Source organism: Salarias fasciatus, chromosome 2 (assembly GCF_902148845.1).
Source record: "Salarias fasciatus chromosome 2, fSalaFa1.1, whole genome shotgun sequence".
Taxonomy (NCBI): Eukaryota; Metazoa; Chordata; class Actinopteri; order Blenniiformes; family Blenniidae; genus Salarias; species Salarias fasciatus.
Window position 1 is genome coordinate 11432450 of NC_043746.1, and position 16278 is coordinate 11448727.

At 45.4% G+C, this 16278-nt stretch overlaps 4 protein-coding genes across 5 annotated transcripts; 2 read left to right on the plus strand and 2 right to left on the minus strand.

Annotated features, from left to right (window-relative positions):
* Positions 1–793: 793 nt before the first annotated feature.
* sfxn1 (sideroflexin 1) lies at positions 794–6383 on the minus strand. Its single transcript, XM_030111815.1, has 11 exons — positions 6311–6383; positions 3918–4087; positions 3654–3824; positions 3072–3170; positions 2899–2974; positions 2616–2701; positions 2402–2529; positions 2114–2163; positions 1850–1899; positions 1219–1266; positions 794–965 (listed from the first exon to the last, which is right to left on the minus strand). The coding sequence occupies exons 2-11, from the start codon at positions 4079–4081 to the stop codon at positions 869–871; spliced, it is 969 nt and encodes a 322-aa protein (XP_029967675.1). The 5' UTR covers positions 4082–4087; positions 6311–6383; the 3' UTR covers positions 794–868.
* Positions 6384–7771: 1388 nt separating this feature from the next.
* Positions 7772–10085, minus strand: LOC115403042 (serine/threonine-protein phosphatase 2A catalytic subunit alpha isoform-like). The gene is made up of 7 exons (XM_030111828.1): positions 9921–10085; positions 9240–9449; positions 8975–9148; positions 8801–8890; positions 8416–8577; positions 8217–8335; positions 7772–8074 (listed from the first exon to the last, which is right to left on the minus strand). The coding sequence occupies exons 1-7, from the start codon at positions 10020–10022 to the stop codon at positions 8002–8004; spliced, it is 930 nt and encodes a 309-aa protein (XP_029967688.1). The 5' UTR covers positions 10023–10085; the 3' UTR covers positions 7772–8001.
* Positions 10086–10954: 869 nt separating this feature from the next.
* On the plus strand, positions 10955–13927 carry atp5po (ATP synthase peripheral stalk subunit OSCP). Of its 2 annotated transcripts, none has more exons than XM_030111857.1 (7): positions 10955–11050; positions 11336–11386; positions 11498–11612; positions 11878–12003; positions 13180–13292; positions 13427–13513; positions 13673–13927. In XM_030111857.1, the coding sequence occupies exons 1-7, from the start codon at positions 11024–11026 to the stop codon at positions 13781–13783; spliced, it is 630 nt and encodes a 209-aa protein (XP_029967717.1). In that variant the 5' UTR covers positions 10955–11023; the 3' UTR covers positions 13784–13927. The 2 variants fall into 2 exon arrangements, with proteins under 2 accessions (XP_029967717.1, XP_029967710.1); XM_030111850.1 differs by having other exon boundaries at positions 11498–11608; positions 11874–12003.
* Positions 13928–14214: 287 nt separating this feature from the next.
* On the plus strand, positions 14215–16109 carry LOC115403051 (UPF0461 protein C5orf24 homolog). The gene is made up of 2 exons (XM_075410459.1): positions 14215–14448; positions 14711–16109. Exon 2 carries the CDS (start codon positions 14714–14716, stop codon positions 15422–15424), a length of 711 nt encoding a protein of 236 aa, XP_075266574.1. The 5' UTR covers positions 14215–14448; positions 14711–14713; the 3' UTR covers positions 15425–16109.
* Positions 16110–16278: the final 169 nt, after the last annotated feature.

Below are 16278 nucleotides of genomic sequence, written 5' to 3' on the forward strand. Positions count from 1 at the left end.
CACGTTTCTCACTTCGCCAAAGAAACACAGTCAGCAGGCCGGCTACAGGTTGTTAAAACAAGCCACTTCATGCACCTGTGACGATCTAACTGGCTTAAAGGACGTCTGGGTGCTCCAATTCACTGGGATTACAAAAACTGTGGATTACAGATCGGAGATTATAGAAGTGTTTGTGCTGCAGTGGTCAGTAGGAACTGTTTCAGTTTTCCTGAAGTCTGAAAAAGCTCTTGTCAGAAATCCTCTTACGAGTAAAGGTTTGTTTAATAAATACGGATGATTATTGATTATAAGACATCATATAGCACCATGTTGGCCCGTCAGTGGCTGCCAATACGATCACATCTTACAGGGAGAACTGTTTTGTTTTCTGAAACATGAGAAACGACGTTTAACGCAACTTTAAGTTACTATTTTTTCTCTTTTTTTAAAATCTGTCAGCCAGTTAGAAAGTAAACTCTCTCAAGCTTAGCTCGATGAGTACGACAGTGTTTTTTCATGGAGATTTATGATCAATTAAAATAAAAGTACTTTACAAAGGGGGGGTAAAATCACTTTAAACAATCTTACACGGCCCACGATACATCTGTCATGAGGAACATCGAATTTCTTACCCAGCCCAATATTTTTCAAGGAGTTTCAGTAAAATCAACAATCACACTGACAGAAGCAAACATCTCATTACGAGGAGTCTGGCTGAGAGGGGGGGATCCTCACAGATCCATCCGAACGCTGGAAATCACGAGACAAAACTTAATTTTGGCACAGTGAATGAGGAGAGCCGGCAGAGAGGCGGGGATGGGGCCTGCAGCTGTGTGGTGGCAGTGTTTGGGTGAGGCTGGGGGGGGGGTGGGGGGTGGAGGACGCACACTCATAGCCCTTTGTTGAAGTAGACCCTCTCCACTCCGGGGTGGCTGGCCCGGATCTTCTCCTGCAGCTCCGGCTCCAGGCGGCTGACTGCGATGGAGCTGGATCAGAGGCAGAGACGCAGCCCAGTTAATGGGTCGAGCACAAACACGGTTCGCGCGTTACGCAACTTTCCAGGCGACAAAGGATCCTGCGACACTCCGCAAATAACCGGCCGAGGGACGGTCACGCTCAGTGGCTGGACGGGGCTTTTTCCTGTTCCTTACAGTCTTTATCATAAGAGAAGATTAATCTGTTTTAATTCTGTTGGTTTCTATGTGTGTTTTCATTGGAATGAAGAACATGTTCACTCACCTCTTCTGAGGGAACAACGCGCAGCACAGCGGTGTGGCGAACACCAGGCTGAAAAACACATCAGAGTATGAAACTCATTTAATAGTTAGAAAAAAAATAAACCCTGCCATTTGTCCTCCAACGTCACTGAACACAGTTCTACTGCAGCTGCACGAGGTTTGTGTTTCTGCTGAGTGTAAATGAGCAGCAGTGTCAAGGTGATCTATCGAACAGCTGCTGAAATCTGTGTGAGACGCAGAAGTGTGAACATCGGAGCAACGCTGCCGCCCGCAGAGCGACGCTGTGAAGAAACACGATAAGCCAGGAGCTGGAGTGAAGCAACGCTACACAAGGATTATTGGTCACGCTGAGCTGCAGGTCACACGAGGAAATATGAGTCAGGCGGAAACAATAATTCAGCTGTATGTGGGTAATTATTTAGAGGACAGAAGAATGAGAAAAGAATGACAAAAAATTAACCGCTCACTTGTGTGTACAAACGTCTGTGTTAGCTTGTGTCATTTTTGTGCAGCCTGCCAAATCTACAGTGACACAGATGTGATTACTGCGATATTAAAACACACAGTAGCGTTGGAGCTGTAAAGTAATTCCACATGAAGGCTTATCAGGTGAACCATCTGTGACGACTCACCAGAATCCCACCAGGCTGACTTGAATGGGTGCACTCATCCATGGGAACCTCTGAAAAGACCGGGCAGAAAAAAAACTGTATGAGAGGCACAAAGGCAGCGGTGAATTCCTGCACTGGAGCGGCGTGGCGTCATCGCCGCCTTTCATCCCCTCCGAGTGCGGGGCGACTGAAAGGAGCCGGCACGCTCTCGCCGTTTACACTCGCGGTGCTTTAGGGATGTATGTGCGATCAGAAAACGCAGTGCTTGGTGTGGGCTGCGCCTACCTTCAGAAAGGCCTTCTTTTCCAGATGGTTCATTAAAAATGGAGGGATAGCTGCAAAATAATGACACACACATCAATCCCACTAACATAGTCAGTAAGTAGTCATAGGCATGTAAAACATGTGGGATCTGGTCATCAGTCTGGAGAGGATTTCTGAATGTATTTATTTTTCTACTGAGCTCAAACTCCGCTGCATGACGCTCCTGGTTTGACTCGACACGTCCTTTTAATCAACCCGTATTGGTGTCTTCCAGTAAAAAACCTGATTCTCACAAAATGCTATTCGTACCCATTCCTGGAGAAGCCATGAGGATCCTGGAGACCACAACCTGAGAGATGGCCTGCTGAGCAGCTTTTGTCGACTCCCCTAACCTGTTGTCGTTTTCGTCTGTCACGGGAATACCGTGCTGGAGCTCCCTGGAGACAAGATGGTACCAGACGACGTGTTTCAGACAGAAAACAAAAAGCCAGACATCTCTGCAGACGCTGTGTGTCCTGCTCACCTCTGTCTCATCAGAGGGATGTTGATGCAGTTAGCAGCAGCCACAGCAGCAAACGGGACGAAGCGTCCAATCAGAGGTGAGACGTGCTGCAGCAGGAGAGAGGAGGCATGAAAACTGGAGTTCAGATGATGCACGTAAAGGTCAAAGGGCAAAGCCTGCATTTAAGCTGGCACAACAATCCGAAAACTGATTAATATGATTTATCCTTGATTAATGAAAAAGAAAGCATGTGATTCCAGGACATTAAAATGAGCCGTGGTACGGGGGTTACATGAGTTTATACCTTTGTTAGTGCATTTAGTCCTAGAGCGGTGACGACTGCCCCTGTGGTGGCAGACACATACGCTGTGCCGAGCTGGCTGCAAACAGAAGAGCCACCGGTCACATGACACACAGCCGCCGCTGAATGAAAGGGTTAATGTCGTCGGCGCCGCTGCCAGACGTCTCCTTCCTCACCTGACGGTGATCGGAGCGTCGCCGCTCCGGTTGGTGTAGTTGACTATTGCGTTAAAAGACTGGTTGATCCACTGCCAGAACAGCACGGCCGGGGTCGTCCTGCAAGGTCGAAGAGCAAAGGTCGAGGGCGTGAATGAAGTCCGGCTCATAATCTGTGCTGAAGACGGACGTGTACGTGGAAATTTAGAAAAACAGGCAACAGTGACCTTCAATTACTAACATGTAATAAATCTTAGAATTTGATTCTGATACCAAAACTTCATCACTTCACCTTTTACTGAGGGTGAAGACGTGTCAAAAGAGTTTTAACCGCAACGCAACAAGTTCTCAGCAGGAGAAAGCCACAGCTCCTCGTAATTACATTACCACTGACATCCAAGGGCTCCCTGTCAGCCAGTTCAACATGACAGTGAACATTACGCCAACATCAGACTGAGACTGGAGAACAGAGAGACCTCACGCCTGTGAATCCCCCTCATCAGCTGTGAGGCGCTGCAGCAGCAGCAGCAGCAGGAGGCCTTAATGGCTGCGGTAAAGAGGAGTCCGGGCCTGCCAGCCACGGCTTGACACACAAGTTCTCACCTGTAGAACGTCATCATGCATCCAGTGATGGTCATGTTCATGGGGACCTGTGCGGACATGCGGCCAATCAGGATCATCTTCTCCCCCGTATCAGGATGGAAGGCCGAGTCGAAGACGTATTTGGCTCTCCACAGCTCGTCCTCTGTCAGATCTGGTGAGACGACACCTTGCCTGCAAGACAGTTATGATACAAACTTTTGCACTGAAGTGATTTACGCTGTCTTCTTGGTCAGCTGCTTGGGGTGAAGCTGGTGTTAGCCGTACCTGTAGTCGGTGATGATTTTGTGTGCGTGTGCGAGTTGTTCGTTGGTGAGCAGGACATTCCTGGGGTCTGTGACGGTGAAGAAATGTTTGGCCCGACCGACAAACGTGCTCTGGTCCCACCGGGGCTCCTTGATGTTTATGGAAGTGGAAAGCTCTGCCGCCATGTTTATCTGGAGAAAGCCAATCAAGACGCAGTGAGATTCTGTCAGCTTTTCAGAAAAAAACTTCCACTGGAGGAGAAATACACTGCAATAACAATGTAAGAACAACGTCTCTGCCTGAAGCAGAGCGACTGATTCTGGTCCAGGAATCCAGCAGCCTGCTCTCTGGCTCCCACCCAGAGACCTCCAGCTCTTTAGTCCTCGCTTCTCTTCCAGACACAAGTCAGCGAAGGAGGACGCGTGAAACACAAAGCTCCTTTCTCGACTGCCATGCCACTAATTCAGCATAACGTTGCCATGGCGACGGCTGACCTGACACAAGGGTTGTGAAGCGCTAAATTGCAAAGCCCTGTTATGGGCACACACCAACCCCCCAAACTGTGAGTGAAAAGCAGTTCTGGGCTGGCGACTAAACCCTCTGCGTTTCTGACTCTGATGAGATAGAAAAGCACCGATCTTTTAACAACCAGCTACTAATTAAGAGGAATAAAACCGCATGCGGCTTCTGGCACCAGCAGGGCTCACTTCCCTAAAGTTACATCTCTTACTTAACGTTCCAAATCCAGATTAGACCGGCTTGGAGTCACTGGACGTTACAGATGTGTGATAAATTTCAAAATGGTCATTACGAAGACTGACTGACCTGCAATAAATACATGTTTCCATGCTCTGTGTATTCACGCTCAGCATGTCAGCGTTATTTTGCCGATCAGACTTCTGATCCCTGCTGTGCAAGACTGTGTTGACAACAGTTCATTATTTCAGCATTTCACTGGTGCTGACAGGCCAGAAGTCAGAGAACAAAAGCACTAAAGCCAAGGACAAATGACTAAAAATAACTAAAGTTATCAACTGTTGTGCTTCTGAAATGCTGCTGGCAGGAACTGAAGATGCATATGTGATGAAAAATAAAAGAAAAACAGACAGTAAAGTTACATCAGGTTAGAATTGAGTCCAGCAGGGGAAAGGAAACTGTTATTTTGGAGACAGAAATCTCAAAGCACAAAGCATCGACATCCTTTACTTCACAGTGTCACACTAAAATCATGCAGACCTGCTGGATGTGGCACCGTCCAACAACAGCAGCTTTACAGACGAGCATACAGCAGCTGCATATGGATCCCTGTAACCCAGTCTGATCTGGTTTTTAACCATTTGTTCCTCGCTCCTATGGAAGTGCTGCTGTGCGGGCAGTGGCAGCAGGAGCCAGGCAGAGGCAGCATGGACATCTCCACCTGAGGCTGCACTAAAAATGGCTGCTTGATTTCCAACACCAATAAAAAAAAACAAAGAAGTGACATCTTAAGCTTATAGTAGATCTGAATCTGAGACGTGCTGTCTCTTTAAATTGATTTAAGCTCAAAGGGTCTCTCACGAGATGGCAACAAATCAGCCCTTTCTCTGAAGCTGATCAAATAAAGCAATAAAGTCTGGGTTGGTGTGTGTGTGTGTGTGTGTGTGTGTGTGTGTGTGTGTGTGTGTGTGTGTGTGTGTGTGTGTGTGTGTGTGTGTGTGTGTGTGTGTGTGGCACACATGAGTCAATTTCCTCTCTGGGTCGTCCATGTTCTTCCAGTGATAATGTGAAGGTGAATGACTAATGATAGTGATAGCAGTCGACTGAACTTTGCACTGAGACGGACCTTTGATCTCCAAACCCTGAGCAGCTTCTGCCCTCACTCTCCACCAATCACCGGCGGCCTGCGTGGCTACACATTAACCTCCGCTCCACAACAACTCCCTCCAATCAAAGACATCATTCAAAATACTATTAGAGGTGCGAGATCGCGGCTACTTAAGCGTCGTTTGCTGGCAGCCTGCCCTCCATCAGGGAGGGAAACAGCGTGAACACGCGCTGTGGATGGATCCCATGCATTGTCTAACCCGACTTAGACCAGTCAAATCTGGACCGTGACTGGTGGTGTTTCTGTGTGTGCGGGTTGGATTTTCTTTTCTTTTTCTATTAACAAAAACAACAACACAAAACAAAACCACCACCAAAACACAAATCAAATAAAATGTCAGGTGTGATCGTGTGAATGATGAGCGTCCAGCTGTGCGCCCCAGATTCAACTAGTATCAGCCTGCCACATCCACACCTCCAGCAGGCTTCTCCAGGAGCCCAACTGTCTTAATCACTGTTCCCCCAAACTGCGGACGGAACGCGGACCCGGCTCTGCTCCGGCCGGACGGGTCCCGATCACACGCGAGACAGCACGTGCACGAGCTACTTACTGCACTGTGGGCTCCGGCAGTCCGTCAGACGTCCCTGAAAGGCTGCAGCCAGCTAATTTCCCTTTCCCTTTTTTTTTTTTTTTTTGTCATGCAGCGGCGTCAGCAGAGCCGGAGAGCGCACATCCAGCGCGCACAGAGGCACATCCCCCAGTGGAAGGCAGTAAAAGCCCTGCCTCCAGCCGCCGTGCACAACGTCACCTCCGATCGCGACGGCGCAGCCTCACACCGCGCACTCCTGACGCTCCACGACTCGATGAAACACAGGGGGGAAAAAAATGCAAGGTGCATTTCTGAGGCTGAGACAAATCACTTCCACTCCAGCAGGGCTCTTTGAATCATGCTTTTATTTTCAGCAGCGACCTGTGCACCGCATCCGCCAATGCTCCATGCATTATCGCTGCATTGACTTACAGGCAGTAAATCATTAATATCTGTTAAAACTTTGCAGGATTTCCACACACACGCACACACACACGCACACGCACGCAAACACACCCCACTCCATGTGCAACAAAATGACATTCATAGAGGACACTCAACTCTCACCAAAGGAAATGTCTCTACAAACCAACACTCCTTTTTTTTTGGCTCATGTAATGATTAAAAAAAATATACACATCCACGAAAAAGGAGATTAATATAAAATAAACAATAAGAAAAGAAGAAACTGGGAAAAAAAAATCCAGTTTGAAAATGGCATGCTACATACCAACAGTAATGACATTCTCATTTTTGAAAATAATAATGATAACAGTAATAATATCATACAAAGTTATTGATACAAAAACAAAATAAAAACAGAAATTAAATGTTAATGTTAATTAAATGTTCAGTTTTCCTGCACACATTCACAATAAAGGGCTGACTGCCCTTCAGTTGATTATCTGATCAGAGCTGATCATCAGCACAGATTTCAGGAGTCTGTTTCCATCTAGTGGTGACTGATGAGAGCTGTGGGAAATAACTCCACAAACCGTGATCAGGGGAAACAAATGACAAGCATCTTCTGTCTTTATTCTCTATAGCTGTGGCTGCAAAACACAAGAGTTGAGATTATTTGTCTTCCTTACATTTGGCTGCTGTTTGTCTCGATATTGCCAGCTTAAATGAAGTATGTTAACTCTCCAGAACAGACAGCAGGAAGAAACCTGCTTACACTGTAACAGGGTATAAAAAAGAACCAAGTCTTGTCAGTGCAATGTGATACAAATCAAATACAAAAGTGCAAAGAGAAGAAACACGTTTCAGACGTTGAACCTTATTGTCTCACTTCACGAAATAAATAGCCGCGGTTCAGATACAAAAAAGAAAATAGTTCACATTGGATGTACTGTAACCTTTGATCTGAGGCCATGCCGAGTGAAAGATGCAGCTTATATTCTGTATATGGCAACACACTCTGGTCATCGTTAACACCCTAGCACAAAGATTACACACATTTAGTCGTTACTCTCAGAAATGTTTTCATTCATTTCTCCTGATGAACCAGCAGGTATTATGACAGTAAAGTTCATGGTTGCAATCATTTCTAGCAATTAAAACATCATGCACAGAGAGGAAAAAGTTGAGAGGATGGTAGTGTTTGGTTAGATACGGCGGGTTCCGTTTTGTTGGAATTATGGCACACGATTTTGGTGGTTTTGAAAGCGTCTTCTCCCTCTGCAGCCCGTTGCCCCTCCGACCCTGGAGCCTCACAGGAAGTAGTCCGGCGTGCGCCGTGTCACGTGCGGCTCTCCTCTGCGTGGCGCCGGGTCAAACTGTAAGCTACAACAAACAACAGGAAAGATCGTCTCTTATGTACACACATAATGATTCTCTTAGAGCAGGGATGTAAAAATAAAGCGTCAAGCTTTCAAGCAAGAAAAAAATAGATATTAACATAAACATCTATTCAAAAACGACTTACAAGGAGTATTTCAATGTGTCATCAAGCTCCATGATCGCTGCCTGGTTCCCGCAGCGATAGCAATAGTTTGGTGCACTGAAGATTGTGACTACGTTGCGGTCGTGGCACCAGTTATAACCCTGCGATCAACAGATTAGTTACACGTAATCCCCCATGTCAACATTAAAATCGTTCCATCGGGTCAGTAAAGCGTGAGTACCTCCATCACCAGTTGGTGGGCTCTCGAAACCAAAGTCAGGCCGTTTGCATGATTGAACGTTTCTGAAATGTCCTGCCCGAAAGTGTACCCGGCTCCGCGGGGCGATATGCCCCAGCCCCCGCGGTCATCTGGGTCCGACCATAACAAGTCACACATCGGACCCTAAAGTATGAAGGGATGAAACATTGTGCATGCTTTATTAGAATTTGTAGAGTATGAGTTCTCTCAGTTTGCACACAGTATTGGTGCATGACTGATAGAATAGAGATAAAGCATTCCCACAATCACCCTCCGAACAGCCATATACTCCACAGGAAAACAGAAAATGTGGAGAAGAAAAAGGAAACAAATTGCCAATATATAACTGAAAACAGACAGTAAATACCTCATGAGGAACCTCTTGCAAGCGATCCAGCGCTCTGATGTGTTCCAGTGTGTCTATTGAGGGGGATAATCCTCCATGGAGGCAGAATATCTTCAAAAAGAAAGAGGACATAAATAACAGAGCCCCTGTGACTGTGCCGTACGTCACGCGTCACGTGTGAAGACACCATCCTACCTGGTTGTCTACCAGTGCGGTGAGCGGCAGATAGTCGAACAGATCTGTAAAGTACTTCCAAACATTTGCATTTCCATATTTTCTTAAGCACTCATCGTAAAAGCCGTAAACTTGCGTGATCTGTCTGCTTTCGTGGTTTCCTCGCAGGATTGTGATTCGCTCACGGAACCGTACCTGTGAACAATTGTATGAATTAACAGACAAACAATAATCACAGTCCCCTAGGCCTGGGTGACTATCTCTAGAGGTTTATGACGATGTTTACCTTAAGAGAAACCAGAAGTGTAACTGTCTCCACAGAGTAGTAGCCTCTGTCAACGTAGTCTCCCATGAAGAGGTAGTTTGTGTCTGGAGACCTCCCCCCAATCTTAAACAGCTCCATCAGGTCATGGAACTGCCCATGAACGTCTCCGCAGACCGTCACTGGGCATCTCACCTCCTGCACGTTTGACTCCTTTGTCAAGATCTCCTTGGCCTGTCAGGAAAACCCAAAACAAGAGAGGAGGAGGATGGTTAACAGGTAACACAATGTGGCACTGGGTGGGCGTGTATGTGTTGTAAACAAGTCCTAATACAAGCATGATAATGACAATAATAAAGGATCTCTTCCAGATTGTCAGATACGCAGCAGATTATTGTGGAGTGTGCTGCTGTCAGTGCTCTCCAGTGGTGGAAAAAGCACCAACCGTGGGCGTAGCTCGGGAAAACATATTTGCAGGCACCCCCCTCCATCTTCTTGGCCAGTGCTTTGCCTTTAGAAATGTGCTGCATGCAGCTGCGGCCAAATGGTGCGCTCCAAAACGCAAGGCCACACGCACAACCAGGCTCCAGCGGAATGATTTCAGTGATATCACCCGGGATGTGAGCAATCGGCCCATCGTTACGGCCAGCATGATTAAAAAAAAAAAAAAAAAAAACCTCGCCTCCCTCCCTGAGCAAAGCTTACCTTTTCGCAGAGGACTTTGACCTGATTCTCTGTGAGCTGTTTGCACTCGTTCAGCTGCTCGATCCATCCGTCCAGCTCCTTGGTGAAAGACTTGTCGTCCATGCCTGGTGCGCAGCGGTCAGCTAGCGAGCCGACCAGCTTTTAAATAATAATAATAATAATAAAAAAAAATCCCCCGGAGAGCTTCTTCCCGTCGGTGTCCCGGGCTCCGCTACGTCTTCCGAGCTAAAGCTCCCCGCTGCTCATTCGCCTCTACGTGCGTGCGCGCGAGCGTGCGTGTTTGCGCGCGAGCATCTGTGCGCTCGTGGAAAAGGAATGCGCCAACGCTGCCCGACGTGCAGGTTTATCGCGCTTTGCTCAAGAGCGGAGCTCTCACGAGACGCGGAGGATGCTCCTCTCCTTGTGCTGCAGCCAAGGTCACTCGGTGATCTGCATGGCGGAGCGGCTGGAGCGTCTGGAGCCTGGATCTCTTTTACCAAGACGTCACCAGCAAACACAGGCTCATTTGTCCTGTTGCGTTTATTTATTTATTTATTTATTTATTAATCGCAAAAGTTGCATTGGTTTGAGGCCTGAACCCTTTCAGAACAAAGTTTACATGTTCTCCCTGTGCGTGCATGGGCAATTTCAGACAGTCAAATAAATGAACAGCAGTCATGTAAACATGTCTCATGCAGGAATTAAAGCTTTGCTGTGGGAAAAGGAAGTTTCAGAAAGACAGTGTCTCTCATCGCTCAACGTGGCAGCAGTTTTAGTTAAGAATTAGCCATACAAATATTATTTTCAGCATAATTGACTATATTTCCCCCACCACCCAAAATTACCATAAAGCTTAATGACAATTGTTTAATGGGTTAACTGTATAGAATAAAGTAACATCTGTATAACAAATGCAGTGTGGAAATAAAAGTATCTCTCGAGGTTCACGCTTCTTTCAGAGAGTAGGCTTGTTTGACGGTAGAATTACTTTTGTAGTCCGTTTTGGAGCATTTCCTTTTCCTGTTAAAGAGCACGGATAAAACTGCATTACCCAGAAGCCTCTGCGCTCCTCTCATATGCACATGCGCAGTAGGTCGTTCCACTCTGGACAGCTGTAGGAGAAAATGGCAGCACACATGCTAGGACAGCAGGTAAGACATTCAATCACTTTATGCGATTTTATTCATTTTATGGCGGCACGCACCTCTATTTTCACAGGATGTAAACTGAATTTTATGTTGCATTGCTTGTGGTGAGCAGAAAGTTCGGCTAAATGCCCGAGTGATTCAAACAAGTCGTTGCACTTGAATGACTGCTAACACGTTAGCCTACTAGCTAACAGTCTCTAACGTCAACTGTACAGAGCGTCCCACGAGTTTATTAGCACCGATTTTTACTTACTTGTGTTCATAACTTTGACTTTTTTTCTTTTCCAGGTCCGCCAGTTCAGCACGTCTGTCATCAGACCTGTCTCAAAATTGGTCAAGGTAAAAATATCCGTCACACACGCTTTTCACGGCCGATCATAATAATGATGTAAATGTGTTACATTGTGTTTCACTGTGTGTGTGTTTCTGTGTGTTTGTGTTTGTGTCCAGCCTCCCATCCAGGTGTACGGAGTGGAGGGTCGCTATGCCACTGCTCTGTTCTCAGCTGCCAGCAAGCAGAACAAGCTGGACCAAGTGGAGAAGGAGTTGGGAAACGTTTCTGTAAGTTTATTGAAAAGGGAAAAAAGTCTCCCAATGTGCATAAACAGAATTGAAGGAAAGATGTTGTGTCAACATTGTACTTCCTGAGATAATCATGTCATTTTATCAGTACTTATCATGTTATAGTTGTACTGAATATGAATCTGCAACAATGACTTGGTCAGTATTAATTTTGGGGTACTGGGAATCACACCACTCCATGTTGACTTGCTTGTCCTCCAGCGTCTGACTTGTCCTCTTTGCTGTGTGCCATCTTGTTTCTCAGTCACTGATCAAGGACCCCAAAATGTCTGGCATCCTGTTGAATCCTCACGTGAAGCGCAGCATCAAGCAGAAGGCCTTCACCGATGCTCTTACAAAGGCTAAGGCTTCAGCCATCACCATCAACCTCATCAGTGAGTTGATTACTGACCAGATCTAAGTGACCCCAGTGCCCCATGTGTGATTGGACTGATATGAAATTATGGTATTAAAACACAAAAGATACTGGTATAGATTTATAGTCTGTATGATACAGTGTTTGCCACTTTTTTGTGTTTTACTACCATTTTGAAAACCTATTAACCACTAGTCTCCTGATACTTAATACAAATGTTTTCTCTTGGTATGTTACTGTTGGGTGGAATGAGGAACACATGACATGCCTTTGCTCTGTCTAGATTTCTCACAGGGATCATTCACCCAGTTGTTCACATTTTACAGTTTTGTTGCTCTTTTAGGTACGCTGTTCAGTCTGTTTCTAGGTATATGAGCAAACTCTAAATATATTCAGTGTGACACCCTTCCCTCAAACTGATCTGTTATAGTTGGTAAGAAATTTGAGTGGAGGTTAGACCTGTGAGAACATGCAATCTCTGAGTGGGGAAAAAGCTCTCAAACAGACCACCGTTGAACTACTGTATTTTACATTTACCACAGTACTGAGCTGAAGGTTCTCGGTGTGCTGCGGAGCTGCCTATCTTGAGCCATTTTGATTCCCACACCCACAAACTCACATAAAGCATGTTTTTCATTCCAAGGCAGCTTGTTATGAGTGCTGAATTTTATAATCATTTTCACATTATTAGATACAATTATTCACAACTGTTGAGATCCATAAGAGGAAAAAAAATCTGAACTCTTCTTTGGCCAGTATGGTGCAGCCCTAATTTTAATTTGTCTCTACTACAAAAACAATAGATGAATGTTCAAATCAGAAACGGGTTTATTGCTAGGTACAGTATTCTATACGAGGAATTTGTTTTGTTGGAGGTGCAAACAGACAAAAATGTGCTTTAACAAAAATAAAGTTTTCTTTTACCTGCCACAATATTTCTTTTGATCACAATTTATTTTAGAAGATTAAATAGAAAAACAGGAATTGGAAAACATTCCCCTCAACCCCATATCAGTTCATGCAGCTGTGCCCCTCCACGATGAAACTTCTTCACCTGATAAGGGTTGAGTTGTTGAATTGGATTATATTTTTAACAGCATGTATACTATTTCTCCTCCAGATTGTCAGATGGGAAAATGATATTGGTAGTAAATCTTTCCTGACGTTGTCATATCTTCATATCTTCCTTCAACAGACGTTTTGGCTGACAATGGTCGTCTCTCTCTAACTCCCGATGTGATCACTGCTTTTGGGAAGATGATGAGCGCCCACCGTGGAGAGGTGCTCTGCTCTGTCACTACTGCTCAGGTAAAGGGATGCATGCCCTTTCTCACACATATATATTTTAAAAAGCAATATTCTGTATTGCCGTATGAAGCTATTATTGTCTGCATTTTTACTGGACAACTACTTGATTTTTTTTTTTTATATGTAATTTTCAGCCTCTGGATGAAGCAAATCTTTCTGACCTGAAAGTGGCTCTGAAGGGCTTTCTTCAGAAAGGTGAAACTATCCAGCTGGAAACAAAGGTACAGTTCTGACACATAATCCCACAAACTTACAGATAATATTTTCAAAGCATCACTTAAGATGATCAATATCATTCTGAACCTAGATTGATGAATAAACATCCATGTAAGCATTTTTTTTTTTAATGAATAATTTCAATGTTTTTTGTATTTTCACAGACCGATCCTGCAATCCTGGGAGGCATGATTGTCAGTATTGGTGACAAGTATGTGGACATGTCCACCAAAACAAAGATCCAGAAGCTGACCAAGCTCATCAGGGAGTCTTAACTCCTGCGGACTGAATTTGCAGAGACCACCATTGGGGGAGAGAACGTTGATACATGTACATTGCTACCTGCTCTAGCACTGCAGTTGCTCCATAAATCCAGTGTCTGATTTATGTGTCAGATGTTAATAAAACTACAAAATGGGAAAGTCTCTGTTGTTGTCATTGTGACATTGCATGCATGCATTTTCTAACAACAAGCAGTGTTTGTTTACAGTATATCAGTCGAGTTCAAATAATGTTTTCACCCTTGTGTTGCTGCAGGGACATAATTATAATCATTTAGTGAAGTGATCTGAGGCTCAGACTGAGCGCTTTCTTTGTTTGATAAGATCTTTAGTTTTGCTGAAGCGTTGCGTCACAGATCTGCTTCCTGGACGGCTTCTCGTTCTGCGCATGCGCGGTTGACGCATACTGTTTTATTAAATTTTTTTTTCCTCCTCCTCCGGCCGAAAATGGCTGCCACTCTCATCCAAAGCTCTGCGTGCGGGATTATCCAAGCATGAAGCAGGCGGCAGAAACCGCAGCCCCGCGTTGAGACAATAGCGAGAGGCGGCAGGGCGCGGATTGTGCAGCGCCTTCTGAAAGATGTTGTGGCTGTCAGGGGAGGGAAGTGTATGCGATTCCAAATTAACCCTTTCCCGTCCAACATCCAACAACAAATAAGGTACGAACTGTTCGTTTCTTCTCATCAAACAGTGATGCTTTCCGCGTTGGGAGCCTTTTAAGTCGTTTTTTATGTGCATAGCGCAGCTTTTACAGGCTGAGAGTTAAGATTAAAGGGACTTTCCGGGTTTCATTAGTAATACCCCGTGTTGCATCGCTAACAGGCCCTTTCTTTTTGCTCCACTGTCAAAAATGGGGTCCACGTTTGTTTGAGTACACCTGCCCTATTTGTCCAACGTCTGTTTTTCTCTGCCTCCCAACAGAAAATGATGCATCAGGTGACCACCAGCAGCAATGATTTTTGCATGAGTGGCCTGGCAGAGGACTGCCACCCAGCCAGCCACTTTGATTTATGTAGCACACAATCCAGCAAGTTCTACCCCTCTCCAGCCACCCCTGGCTTGCAGCTGTCCCTCGCCGGCCTTGCCCCTTTGCCACAGGGCCTACACAAAGCTGCTGCATGTCAGCTGCTAGACACGCAGAGTGACTTCCCCACACAGACGGTGAGAATCAGGGGCGGCGAGGCTCCAGGACCCGAAGGCTCGAAGAAAAAGAAGGGCATAGTGAAATCGGGGCGACGGGGAAGGCCGTCGGGGACCACGAAGTCCGCCGGGTACCGTACAAGTACGGGACGCCCGCTCGGGACGACCAGAGCCGCCGGGTTCAAAACCAGCCCGGGGAGGCCTCTGGGAACAACCAAAGCCGCAGGATACAAAGTCAGCCCCGGTCGGCCGCCCGGCAGCATCAAGAGTCTGACCCGGCTCAAGAGGCTTGAGCTCGGCTCCGACACCAACAAGAAATTTGACTTTAACAACTGCAGCGCTCCTAAGAAACTGGACTTCACCAGCTGTGATGTCCCACCATTCCCATACACTATGATGGAGAAAAGAGACCTCTGTGAGCCCAGTGGGAAAGTGGATGAAGCCAGTAGCTCAGCAGCTGTCTCCACTGGACTTGAAAAACATTTGGTTGCATGAGCAAGTGGGTTTCCACGTAAACATTTCAGAAATGTTAGCAGAAAAAGTGTTTTTTGTTGTTTTTTTTTAAACTAATGGCTCAGTCTGACTTCTCACCTACATTGTTTGACATTCTCGTCATCCAATCACAATCGACGAGTGAAATCAAAGTATGTTATTCCAGTTCTCCTGAGATGCATGCTTATAAACTATCAGTATAAGCAAAAAAAAAATATATTTATCAGTTTGTGGTTTGAACCTTGAAGGAAAGTTCTCTTTATTCCCTCGTTTTTATGACTGTTTTCTCGTGAACTTTTCTACATTCATAAACATTTTGGTACACGCAGTCCGTCAAGTCAACTTTTTCCACAACAGAAACATGCCAGTGTGTAGTTGTCCTTTGTGTCTTGTTGACGTCTTTTCCGGTTTGCATTTTACTTTGCGAATGAGTGCGCTGCAGAAGATCTAATTATCTTAAAATCTATGTGTAATATCCTTTTCAACACAGTATTACTCATTTCTGCACTATGTAAATATCCTCTATTGTAAAAGCTTGTTTCCGTCCACATCACCTAATAAGCACTTAGAGTTTTATATGTATGTTGGTATACTGATCGACTTCATCAAACAGGAAAGATGCTTTGTGAATTCTGTAATAAACGCTCATGTACTGTATGTGAAACCAAAATAAAAGAAACTTTTTCACACCCCGTCAGAAGGTTGCAGTTCTCCCTGAAGACACAAGAGGGCTTGTGTCCCCAGACAATGACTCGCATAACCTTTTATTGTGCCTGCTTGTGTAAACTTTTTCCACTTTGAGTTGTAGTCTCAGTTTTTAAAAGTGAAACTGATTCAAAATACGATAAAGCAACATA